The sequence below is a fragment of the Castor canadensis genome, chromosome 15 (genome assembly GCF_047511655.1).
Source record: "Castor canadensis chromosome 15, mCasCan1.hap1v2, whole genome shotgun sequence".
Classification (NCBI taxonomy): Eukaryota; Metazoa; Chordata; class Mammalia; order Rodentia; family Castoridae; genus Castor; species Castor canadensis.
Window position 1 is genome coordinate 87,884,224 of NC_133400.1, and position 13,703 is coordinate 87,897,926.

General features: G+C 39.0%; 1 protein-coding gene across 7 annotated transcripts in view; it reads left to right on the top strand.

Annotated features, from left to right (window-relative positions):
• The window catches only part of Sfmbt2 (Scm like with four mbt domains 2), a 201,636-nt gene that overhangs the window by 121,998 nt on the left and 65,935 nt on the right, over window positions 1-13,703 (top strand). For all 7 annotated transcript variants that reach the window (XR_012442179.1, XM_074056710.1, XM_074056709.1 and 4 more), the window contains one exon: window positions 2,417-2,564. Coding sequence is in view for 6 of the 7 variants with exons in the window: in XM_074056710.1 (XP_073912811.1) it covers window positions 2,417-2,564 (148 nt within the window). In the remaining variant the exon portion in view is untranslated. The remainder of the gene's footprint in view (window positions 1-2,416; window positions 2,565-13,703) is intronic.

Below are 13,703 nucleotides of genomic sequence, written 5' to 3' on the forward strand. Positions count from 1 at the left end.
CAATAAATTTTCTCTTTAAAGAGATCTTATTGTGGGGATAGAGAACTACTTTCAATGATTTTTAAACTACGATTTCATTTTATTTTTTCTTGCCTTTTGCACCGAAGATAAAATACTTAAGCCTTTCTATTTCATAGATAGCCTCTTCTCTTACTGCCCACCTGTTGCATATGCATGAGTTAGAATGTGCTTCTGTCTCTTAGAACCAGAGGAGGCCCCTCCCCAGATTCCAGGATCCTCTTTATGCAGTGAGAAATTGGAATGTTCTTATTGTAGAAGATATTTATAATTAAATGAATTTCACTAAGCACTGGGAAGAGGTTTAGAATGTTGTCTTGAGAATACAGCACACTGTGCTGTCTTTACTTATCACAATGGGAATTTTCTTTTTCCCTCTTGGGGTTTTTCGTTGTGGCACAACTGTTGAAGAAATAATCTTAAAACAAATAGACACAAATCCACACAAGCATGTAGTGGATGCAGTATTAAGTGGCAAATCTTTAGAAGTACAGTAGGATTTTGTTTTTGGTGTTCCACACCAGTGAGATTGACAGATGACGATGGTCATAACAATAACGTCATCTGTGTAAGTGAAATGTCTTGTATTGGCTAGAAAAAAGATGCTGTAATTTGAGGTCAGAGGCTCTATTCATTTCTAGTTCTGTTTCTATTTCTATTAGTACCAGTTCTGAGACAAATTGGTTGAGTTTAACTGCTTTGAGCTTCAGTTCTGAGACCTGTGGGCTCTGGACTGGCTGGAGCCTAAAGCAGTGACTCTTGACATGAACTCTGATGGATGGGTCTGATGAAATGTACTAAGCTTTTCCTCTGAAGCGTGCCCACATGAACATGCATTTTAGTGGAGTTCAGTGCCAGTACAGGGTCCCATGCCACTTAGATAAGCTGCCACCAGTATGACTTAGTTTTTAGCATGTGCAGTATGTGTGTATGTGTGTGATAGAAGAGATCACAGAATTTTGCAAATTACTGTGCATTCACAGATTGTTCCAGACAGTGAGACATAGACAAAGTCCCTGTTATTACAGGGTTTACATTTTAATGGAGAGGGAGATACAATAAGCAAAATAGAGCAAATAAATATAGTGTATTTCATGTCAAATGCTAAGGAGAGAACGTACAACAGGAGGGGACTAATGGAGCATCGGGGGTGGAGGGAGGATGCAATTTTAAATGTGGTTGGAAGTCTGGGCACGTTTGACCCTTTACTCCTTATAGTCAACTTTCAAAGACAAACCTTGGGCAAAACTATTTGCTGAAATGTAGATATAGAAGTACAGAAAATTCTCCTTCTCCTTAATGTTGAAGTAGATCGATTCCAGAAAATACTTCATAAATGTAGAAGCTGGATGTCATAGCTTAGTAAAATGTTAAGGTTTCCTAAGAAAGGTTTATGTCTGCTGAGTTAGGAAGGTTAATTTTTTTTCTGGCATGTTTTACCTGCATGGTTCTTTACATTAGGCACTGAGGACCATCTGATTTTTGCCTTCTGCTTGGTTTATCAACTTGCCTTGTTCCTTTTTCATCCTTGATGCTTCTTATCTTCCCTGGATGTTTGTCGACTACTGCCAACAAAACATTTTCTATGCATGTGGAAATACTTTGATGAATAACAGAGGCCACTGTCCTCAAAGAACACATGATCCATAGGTGGAGACAGGTGTGTTATCAGTACACAGAGGAAGGAAGATTTTCAGTACAGAGGTTTGCGCTGTGCTTTACAAGCACAGAGCAGGGGCCCATTCTTCCAGCCAGACCAGTGCCCTTGGCATCTGTGATGCACCTGAGAATGTAGTGAGTCAAAACTGCACTTGCAAGGTAGTTCAAGGTAGTCCTGGTGTGTAGTCTGTGAGAACACTGAGGAAGGCCAGCTGTCACAGGAATGACTTCTTGGTCTCCTCTTGGGGTACAGAAGGGGCTATTTGGAGACGTGTGATGTGGGATGAGGCTAGCAGTCTCCCACTCCAGATCTTGGAGGGCTTCAAATGACTGGTGGGAGGAGTATGGGGCCCTCTGTAGACACTGGGGAACCACTGGTGGCCTTCCATTGTCCATCTTAGCTTTTGTCTAATTTGGAGTTTATTTGCCTTATTTCATTAGTTTATTTTTCTTCTATCTATTGCCATTGGTTTACTTCTCTTGACTCTTTGATTTTGTTTTTAAATTTTCTGTCTTCTGTGTATTCTTATTGTTTGCTTATCTTTTTGTTAACATGACCATAATGATCAATTCTACCTTTTTAGCTACTGGACTAATTTAGTGATATGCATTGAAAGGCTGATTTGTGTTCCAAATCATCCAATTTGATGAACTATATTGACTGTCTTTAGAACCTCTGCCAGTATTATGTATGTAATACTGAGGAATTAACTTTGGGTTTATATTTTTCTTCTTTCAGGTTTTTAACAATCATTTTTTTCAAGTGACTATTGATGACCTAAGACCAGAACCTAGTAAACTCTCAATGCTGTGCCATGCGGATTCTTTGGGAATATTGCCAGTACAGTGGTGCCTTAAAAATGGAGTCAGTCTCACTCCTCCTAAAGGTTGGTGTTCTGTGAAAACTTGCGGAATTCGAGTGATTTAGGATGGTGCCTTGCTGTCATTTTTGTTCGGCTGGAGAACCCTGTGTTGTGAGGACCTGAGATGAATGAAGTAGTGTGTTTTTCTTAGTTAGCTTGATGAAGGTGTCAACTACAGCCCTGTCCCCTGGGAGGTGAGGTGTGTGATGCTGGCTTCTTAGCCCATTTCTGTCTACCTCTCTTCTTCTACCAGTTACTGTGTTATTGGTAGCTGTGCTTCTGTTTTATAGTGATAAAGGCAGCATTGTTGTCAAGTGATTAAGGTTAAAGGCTTGAAAATGTCTGAAAGTGGCTTTAGAAATGCAACAAAATGCTAATAATGCATTTCTTTAGGTTTTATTTCTAGCAGGTCAGATTTTCCCCAGGGTCCTGTTGCTCTCAGGTATCTAGCAATTTGATGCCATAAGGCATTACCACAATTCACTTGGGAGCCAGGGTACATTAAAGTCATTTTAGATTGTAATCCGAGAATCACATGCTTAATAAGTAACACCCTTGTTGTTCAGTAACGTGGTTTGTTGTTCCCTACAGGTCTAAAGTTTATATAGGGATGATAACAGTCAAATGAAAATAAAGGGAACAGCAGAAGAAAAAAATTGGAAAAACATTAGAAAAATAAGCTTATGGGGGGGTAGACTTTAACTGACTTTAATATAAATTAAAGGGGCTTTTGTGGTAACCTTTGTACTGAGCTCTTCAGTTAGGATATTCTTCTGCATAAGACTGGCCTGTGCTGTGTGCATCATTTGTTTGTGCTGTGCCTAGCTTCTCTATAGCTGAGCTTCTGTCTTCATTTCTCCCCCATACTTGTCCTGTGGAGGACATGCTTTTTCCTGTTTCTATTTCACCTGTTGACTTTTCAGATTAAAGTTGAGTCATCACGGCACACGGTCTTTTGACACTACAGTGAGTTTTCATGTAACACCATTGACCTGTCATTGTGTTATGGATGTAACTCTTTTAGTTCTCAAAATAATGCTATGGGAAACTTAGTCACATAGAGTTTGTGTAATGTGCCCAGGGTCCCATGGATCGTGCTTCCTGGCCTCTGGGTCTCTGCCTGATGACGGAAAGGACTCCAGTCCATGGGCACTCTGTATGTGTTTCCATTTTGTTACTCACCAGTCTTGTGACCTGAGCTAGTTCATTGTGCTTCCATTTTCAGACCATCAATAGGAACATCTCTACTAGTCTCTAGGCACCCTGAAGAATCTAAGAAATGATAAAAGTCTAAGTATTTTTGCAATTCTTTAATATGATTGCACAGGTTTGTTGTTACCCACGATCTATTGGTAGGAAGGCCTTTTCTGCTCACCCACCAAGTTTGAGTGTTCCTAGGGCCATCTTTGTTCCTTCTAATTTCTGCAATAAGATATGTATGGGATGGGGCCCATGTCATTGAGGGAAAACTTTTTCTAGATAACTAAAATGCTTCTTGGTTAGATTTTGCACATTTCTTGTATGTAATTGGAGTTACTTAAAAATTCAAAAGGGAAAAATATTCATATCAGCGTTTTGGCTGCTTATCAGTCCAATTGTGGCAGAGGCTTCACAGCTGTCACTGTCATAAAAGTTTTTAAATTCATATCTATGAACTATATGAAAATAGATTGTTGATATAGTTGAATATTTGCTAGGAAAATAAATGTGTGCCTATTTAGATACTTGTAATTTTGTGGTATTAAACTCCTTTTATATTAAACATGGAAACATGTAGGGGGAGGAGTTGCACACATATATTAACAAAGTTAAATATTTTTATATCTTAAGCTTTTCATACCTAATAATTATCTACAATCCCATTTTTTCCTCTATCACCCCAAATATTTGTTATTTTTGAAGAGGTAAAATTATTTTCATGCAGCCTGTTTACTGTTCCATCCATGCCTTTTGGAAAATCTTGAAGGAAGAGAATGTTTCTTCATGGATATGATAGGTTATTTGTAGGATATTGAGCAAATCATTAGTGCCTGCCAATAAGAAAATCTCAACGGTAACTTTTTAAACCCTTAAAGCATTCAAGGAGTGATAAATATCACTAGCTCAAGAGTTACAGTCATCTGCAGGGGTTGCCGGTGCTCATGTGTCTATGTCCTTGAGATAGTAGAATTTTTTACCTATAAACCAGTAAGAAAAAGACTGTCAGCTTATAGAAAGATAAATAAGGAATATGAATAGACCAATATACAATAAAGGAAACACAGTGGCTCATAGGCAAACTCATCATAGTGAAAGAAATATGGTAAAAATCATGTTGACGTGCTATGTGTCTATCAGATGAGGTAGAAGTTCAAGTAGAAAGAAAAGAAGCACTCAGTTTGATGAGTGTAGAGAAACAAAGATCCAGACTTTGCTGTGAGAGAGCAGGTGGGCACAACGGTGTGGAATATAGATGGGGTATTAGAGATAATCTAGAGGAGATTGAAAGCTTACATCAGGATGCGTGTAGGTTCTAGGCAAATATATGCCATTTTATATAAGATACTTGAGCACCTGTGGATTTGGGTATGGGGGTATGGATTCAATCCCCAGATACTAAGGGATGACTATTATTTTTATCTTGTTTTAAATTTTTTGATATAAATACATGTTTTATCTATGTAAAAATAAGTATATACATTTAAAAGTAGGCTTTTTTTTTTCAGTAACTGAAAGGAATCTTAGAGATTATCCTCTTGTTTTAACTTCAGTCATTTTCTACCTGGGGAAATTGAGGCTCACTTGTGTTAAATGATACTCGAAATCCTGAGGCAGAAGTTGATTTAAAACCAGTCTTATGACCCCAAATCAGATGCTTTATTTTTTCTGCATAACCATATCCACACTTTCCTGCCATTCCCACTTTCTCCTTGTCTCTCCAAAAAAATCCATCCTTCTCATGCCTTTTGGTGAGTTTTGGGGGCCTTGTTGGACTGTGACTGTCAACACAGTCTTGATGTTAAAGCATTCGGTGAATTACAATTCTAGGGAATAATCTTCCAAGTGTTGATGATGGTAACTCAGATGTGGCTTTATTTATTGGTCTCCCTTTCCATCTTATGAGAGTGCAATGTGTTTATTTTTGTAATTAAAAATGACTAAGATTCTAGACGTGGTGGTTTTTGTAGTGTGGTTTGGTGGTTTTCTTTGGAGGGAGTTCATTACATGCCTTATCTCAGCCCCAGGGGTGGGAATCTTGCTGTGGAATTTCTCAAACACCACTCCTTGCTTTATTACTGTATGAAAGGAGAAGTCTTTTTTTGTTAGTTTTTTGTATTAAACTTGAATTCTAAGGTTTATATCTCAAAATATGTAAGGTTTATTATACACACTGCCAGGTAATTTCATACGTTTTCCAGGAATATAGTGTATTGAGATTTCTTTACAAACTGTAAATACTGCTAGCATTGATGTGTTGACTGGTCCTGAAAGGATATTAGCAGGAAGCAGCTGATGAAACAAAGGTCACCTGGTGTCATTGGAGAGAGAATGTGAAGAACATAGATGTCTCAGTGCATTTTGACTCTACTCCTGTTTTAAAAAATGAGAAAAATTTTGCCCCAAGACCTTAGAAACAAGATATGAATTTTTCAGTAGCTTTCTGTGTGTTTTCTTGTTAAGCAAATCATAGAACCTTGCAGGTTTTATCCCATTAGCTTAAACTCAATAAATGATACGCAAATATTATAGATACTATGAAAATTGATAGAAACGCATAGATAAATAAATTCATCCAAAAGGTATACAGGACATCAACCATGACTTACTATATTTAATTTATTTCCTTAATCTTTGTGGCATTAAGTATCAGAGACTGTTTGTAAACTTAGACTTAAGTGGGAAGAGTTCCACCTGGGAGGAGCTCTTTTATTTTATTTTATTATTTGGCAGTATTGGGGTTTGAACCCAGGGCTTTGCATTTTCTAGGCAGGTACTGTACCATTTGAGCCATACCCAAGTCTTTTTTGCTCTGGTTATTTTGGAGATACGGTCTTGCTTTTTGCCCTGGTTAGCCTGGGCCACAATCCTAGTTTATGCTTCCTTCATCACTGGGATGACAGGTGCAAACCACCACGACTAACTTTTTTCCCATTGAGATGGAATCTCAGTAACGTTTTGCCCAGGCTGGCCTTGAAGTGCAATCCTTCCAATCTTAGCACGCCCCCCCCCCCACCCCAAGTAGCTAGGATTACAAGTTTGAGCCACTGGCACCTGACTCAGGAGAATCCTTTCTGTTGTGAAATGTCAGGGCAAAGGCTGAAGTAAATGGTTTATTTTAGCACTTTGACGTGTCTTCATTAGGTCAACTGTTAATAGACATACAAATTGTTACTGTAATTTAGGAGGTACAGATATGTTTTAATTATCCTGGGGCACAGAGTAGTCAATCCTAATCCATATTCTCTTTTCCTAAAGAAAATCCTCAGTCACCATCTGATGTCCTTAGTCCATTTTGTCATCCATTGTATTTCAGAAAGGGCACAAGATAATATATATATAGACACTCATTGCCCTACTCCTTCTTTCAACAGATGCTAACATTTTGATGCAGATTATTTAAAAGTGAAATAAAGCATTGGAGATACAGTTGAAGACTGAATCATCCTTGACTACTCTATTTCTCACCCCTTCCCCCCATTTCTATTCCACCAGCAAACCTTGTCAGATTTCAGAATGCACCTCTGTGTCTTCATGACCACCTGGCCCACGTCAATATTAAGTCCCATCTGGTTACCACAGTGGCCTTGTTTCCCTCAGTTGATTCTTAGAGTGATCAGAACATAAATTGCATGCGTCCTGCTTCTCCTCAGACCATCCAGTGTCTTCCACTTCACTCAGTGTCCAAGTCAAGACTGTGGCAATGGCTGATACTACCCAGTGGTTCTGACTCCCACCACCCTGTCTGGCCTCATTTCATAAAAGGCACCTCAGTCTGTTCCAGTCACAGCAGCCTCTTTGCTGTTTCTACATCATGGCAGCACACCCCTCCTTAAGACCTGGCACTTCATGTTCCTCTCTGTGGTTACCCTCCCCAGCCTCATGGCTCACTTGTGTTTTTTTAGTCATTTTGTTTTTTTATTGGAGGCACTGGGGTTTGAACTCAAGGTCACATACTTTCTACCACTTAAGCCATGCCTCCAGCCCTTTTTGTTTTGGTTATTTTATCATCATTATTAATTATTATTCTTATTATTTTTGTAATAGGGTCTCGCATTTATGCCCAGTTCAGCCATGACTGTGATCCTCTTATTTACAATTCCTATGTACCTGGGATGACAGACATATGCCACTATGCCAGTTTTTATTGGTTGAGATGGGAGTCTCACTATTTGCCTTCCAGTCTCAGCCTTCTGAGTAGCTATGATTACAGGGCTGAGCTGCACCAGCCCTTTTTCTTTAGTCTTAACTCAGATGCTGTGCCTTCTTGGAATTGCCTTTCTGAACTACCCTATTTGATATCAGTAGCAAATGTATTTTTATGTACACTGTGTTTGTCCACACAGTATACAAATAAGCAATATATATTTTACTTCTGTCTTTCTTTTTTTCTCCTCACTACAATGTAAGATCCACCAGAGCAGAAATTTTTATCTCTTGTTGGTCACTGCTCATCCTCACTTGTAGTTATGGGTGGCCCTAGGTAGACATTTGTTGAGTGATTTGAAGATCTACCCCATTCTGTCACCATCTTGAGTTTTGTATATTTATTCCATATCCAGCAACCTTTTTAGCTGTTGCAAGAACAAGTTTGCATGAGATATAGATTATCTGATTCTTAAAGCTTTGGTAACACCAGCTGGTAAAGCCATCTGAAGCTGTTATTGTTGGTGTTTCACTGAGCTTGAATTTATTTTCGTTACTGGTTATACATTTACTCAGGGCTACCATTTCCCTTTAAGATAGTTTGACTAATGTATACGCAGCATTGTCTGTTTGAGCTATTTTTAAAATCTATTGTCTGATAATTTGGTTAGATTGAGCTTATGAATTGAATTGTTCAAATGTTCTATGTCATCACTATTTTTGTCTATTTGCTCTATAAATTTTCAAAAGCTTTTCTAGGAAAATTCATTTGATGACTTTCCATCTTGCTGATTTGTTTCCTTAAGTGGTTTATGATTTTTCATTGTGAGTTAATTTTTCTTTCCTGTTTTGGCAGTACTGGGGTTTAAACTCACCTTGAGCCATTCCAGCAGCTCTTCTTTTGTGAAGGGTTTTTTCAAGATAGGGTCTCAAGAACTATTTGTCTGCTCTGGTTTTTTACTGTGATCCTCCTGATCTCTGCCTCTGGAGTCACTAAGATTACAGATGTGAGCCATAGGCATCCGGCATGAGCTAATGTTTAGTGGTGTTTTTTGTTATTTCTGTAGCAGTTCCAGTGCCAGATTCACATAGTTCCTTTGTTCTAGGTTTGCATTAGGACACTAGGTCTGCCCAGTGTCCTTGGGTTTTCACTATCTTTGAGTGTCTGTTGTACTCTTTGTTCCTCTCCTGAGCACTGCATTCACAGGTGCAGCCTTCCCAGTGTGCCTTCTTCACTTCTCTCTGTAGCACCTGTGATCACCTGACCTTTTAATATTACTGCTCTCTCTTGTTTTCTCTCACTGAAATGTGAGTCCTTTGAGGAAAGGAGCTTTGATAGTTTGTTTTCCTTCACATATTAGAACTGTACTTCACCCACAGCCTTCCCTGGGTCAGTATTTTGGGGTGAAGAATATATGAAGAAACACATGTTTAGATTGGGAACATTCTTGAAGATTTTGACACATTGATACCAAATTTGACATTTGCCATGGCTTTTTTTTTGAGTTGTCTTCCAACCAGAAATGAAAGTTCCTATCTTCCAACAGAATTTTAGAATGGTAACATTTTCTTTTTTTTTTTTCCTTTTGCCAGTCTGATTGATTGCAAGCATTGTATTCTTTTGCTTTATTTATGTAGGTATATATGTATTTATGATTCTGGGGTTTGACATTAGGGCCTTGTGCTGGTATGCAGGTGCTCTACCACTTGAGTAAAGCCCCTAGCTCTGCTATTTTTATTTTTAAATACTTACTTCCTTATTTTTGGTGGTACTGGGGTTTGAACTTAGGGCTTTGCGTTTGCCAGGCAGGAGCTCGTCCATCTGAGCCATGCCTTCAGTCCTCTTTGCTCTGGTTGTTTTGGAGATAGGGTCTAGATTTTTGCCCAGGCCAAGCTATACCACAGTCCTCCTATTTTACACTTTCCTACTGTCACTGGAATGAAGGTACACACCACTGCACCCAGCATTTTTTGTTGGAATGGAATCTTGCAAACTTCTGTCCTGGTCGCTCTGCGACCGAGATACTCCTGATCTCAGTCTCCCACATAGCTTGGGATGCCAGGTGTGTGCCAACTCTATTTTTATTTGTTCTTATGATTATACATTTTTTTAGTCACTCAGCATGGAAGAGGAACTTTTATTTTGGTGTGTCTCTTTTATTATAACAGAACTTTTTTCCTAAACCTTTCTTGTACCCCTGTCCCAAGCCACAGGCAAGGGGCCTGAGGCCACCGCCATTATCTTGGGGTAGTCACAGTTCACTTCCTGGTGCTCAGGAACTGGGTCAACTCAGGATTTTGCTGGCGGAAGTGAGGAAGGCTGAGGGGAGACAGTTGTGATTGATTGACTCGTGCTTTGATTATATTTTAAAGTAGGGCCAAGATCTTGTTATGAAATAATTTTTGTTATTGAAATAATTTCATGATAATGATCATGAAATTGAAAGCTTGAAAAATACAAATAGGTCAAAGAAAAAAAAACAGCCAATGATACCAAAACAATTATTTTGATATTTATTTAAGTCTTAAGTTTTTCTTGTATTTTTTTGGTCTTTTCTTTGCATATTTTTATGTAGATCTGATAAATTGGGCAGTAATTTGTGCAGTCTTTTCATCTAAAGAACAGTCATTTTTCATGAATAATTTTTTTAATAAACTGCCCTTTCATTCTTGCACGGCATTCCATGGACTTGGATAAACTTGGATAAGTTCCATATCACTTCCTGTTAAAGGAATGTCGCTTCAGCCCCCCCTCAAGCCCAAGTGGAGTCCCTTGATGACCAAAGTACCTTAACATGTATGATACTTTTTCTGTTTTTAGGGTCATTTTTATGGGATAAGTTCCCAGAAGTGAACTTGTTGTGTCAAAGAACATAAATATTTTAATGCCAAATAATTTTTAAAAGAATTGCTCATTTGCACTGCCAATCGTAATATTGCTAGAGTTGCTGGTTTATGTCAATGAATGTGTGTCAGATAAAATGGGTTGCTGGAGACACAGCTCAAGTGGTAGAGTTTTTGTCTAGCATGCACAATACCCTGTGTTCAGTCCCCAGTGTAATACACACAAGAAAACGGGTCATCAACCTCTTCCCTTTTAGACCTGTAACACTTGGAATGTCATTCAGAATAAACACTAATAAAGGCTTAAATAACTCTAATAGCCATGGTTTAACGTCTCCCATGACAGCTTGTTGCAAATTTTAATAGCCTAAGGGGTTTTATTTTCCTTTTATTTTTTTCTCCCTTCTGCTGTTTTCCTCCCTCCCTCCAGGTTTAAAACATTTTCCTGGCTAGAGTTAAGCCTCAGTACTTCTTGTTCTGCCTTTGTTGATTAATGAGTATAATTGACCCCCGTTGTCTTTATTATACAATCCATGGCAATTTGTTTTTATGTAGCAGTTATTTTCTGAGCTGTCACAAAGCTGCCTTACAAAGAGAGCTCATTATTAGCCCAAAAGAAAAGAATTTTAACTGAGAAGTGAATAACAGTCCCTAAGAGAAGGAGGAGGAGGCAAAGCTCCAACTGCTCCAATGTTCAAGTAAATGAGTGAGTTTTAGGGGCAGAATAATTAATTGTTGCTTAGATGATGCCCAGCAAGACTTGATTATATCTGGAGATTATTGGATTAAAAATGTCTCCTCATAGACACTCTGGAGGCTTGGATATGTAGGAGGATTGGATATAGAGCCAAGCAAACATGGAGTGTGCCATTTTGAAGCCTTGTGGAAGTTGGTTCTAGAAATCCCAGCTACATGTCTGTACATGGGAAATGGAGTGACTTTGGATTGGAAAGATAATTAATCCTAGAGAATTTCCAAATGCCATGTTATATGAATATCAGAGAAAGTGATGCTGTTCATCCATTTAGGATTCCCCCCGCGCCCCCCCCAATCTCATGAAGTTTTTTCTTCAGCTCACACAATTATCTAAGGAAGTAGCAGAAACCCAGGAAAGAGATCCCAGGACAGAAGGAGGTCTTTCACAAAGTGAGTCTGCCAAAGCCCCCGACAGATGGGATCCTGGTGTTGCAGTGATGCACTGTGTCTTCATGGATTGAGTGTTCTACAGGAAAGACCCTGGCATACCTGCTCTGTCCAGTGCTCCTATGCTTTTCTCCCAGGAGAGAAGGGAATTAAGCATAGAAAGATGAAAAGACAATCCCAAATACCAACAGTAAAATAGAGATACTGGCTCTGAATCATAGAGTGTGACAGCCAGCTGAGCCCTGAAAACAAGTCAGGTATAGATTTATTTTTACCTTGGTCCATCCAGTTGCCTATGCAGCTAGATCTAAGACACAGATCTCGTCTTTTCCAGTTCCATGCTCCTTGTACAGTTAGAACACTTCTGGCCAGATTGAGTGTCTCAGGCTTATTCTTCCTTCTGTTCTCATACTTGGACGTGAGGATTTGCTCCACAACGGTTCCAGAGAGACTGCTTGCAAAGGGCAGAGTTGAGTTGTACTAATTGTAAAACAACTCAAATTCTATCATCTTATTTAAGACATGCTCTGATGTGTTTAAAAATGTTTAGAAGAAGGCTGGTTTGGTCCTTTTCAGAGCCTCTGATACAAGAGTCATTTAGCTGAAGAAACAGTGCTGAAGAGTACAGTTGGGGAAAGGCAGGTGGAAGAAGTTGAAGAACCACTTTGAAATGAGCTGGACAGCATATGCTGTATCTGAAATCTCTGAGACTACGCGTCACCTGGTCAGAAAGAAATGAGTTGTCAGTCTTTGTAGAGTGAAATAGACATCTGGTGAGGCATGCCTGTAATCCCAGCTACTTAGGAAGTGGAGGTAGGAGGATCACTGTCTGAGGCTGGCCTTGGGCAAACCTGAGACCCTATCAAAAAAATAACTAGCCTGGTATGGTGGCTGATAACCCGTAGGCATGGCTACCAGAGAGGCAGAGATCAGGAGGATTGTGGTTCAAGGCCAGCCTGGGCAAAAACTTTGCAAGTCTTCATCTCAACCAAATGGCTGGGCACTGTGGTGTGCACCTGTCATCCCAGCTACGTGGGAAGCATGAATAAGACAATCATGGCCTAAGCTGGCCTCAGGATAAATTCAAGACCCTGTCAGAAAAATATCTAAAACAAAAATGGGTTGGAAGCACAGTTCAAGTAGTAGAACACCTGCCTAGCTAGCATAAGACCCTGAGTTCAAACCCTAGTACCACCAAAAAAAAAAAAAAGCAAGAGAGAGAGAGATTTCACCTTCCAAAATGATAAATGTTTGAGGAGATAAATATGTTTAACCTGGCTTTAAACATTAAAGAGTATATACATGTCTGAAGTTACGCCATTAATATGTCTAATTTTTGTTTTCTTGAGTCAGTTAAAAATAAATTGAATTTGAAGAAGAATTTCTGTAGTTGCTCTGCACCTGTGAGATTTAGTACTTAAATTCCCTGTGTTAAGTGAATTTTCAATGGTGGGAATTGTGACGATACAGTGAAAAAAAAAATCGGAGGGCTGTGTCAAAAACATACTTCAGAAAGCCATTAAGCATTTATTTTACACACAGTTCAACCAATAAAGAGAGCACACTAACTGAAGGTAATTCCTTTATTTTGGTTAATCATAATTGGTCTATATTTTGCATTTCCATCCTCATTAACAAGAACAATTTCCGCATCTCTCTCTCTTTCCTGGGTGTCCTCATTCAGATTTGACTTTGTGCCAGTGGTGCTCTCACTAGGAAGAAATTTCTTCCTTACTTGTGCTTTTCTTATTTATGAGTCAGAATTGTTTTCTGCCACCTCCTCCCAAGTCTTCCTGGAGTTGCCGTGATGCGTGTCTAACATATAGCCATATC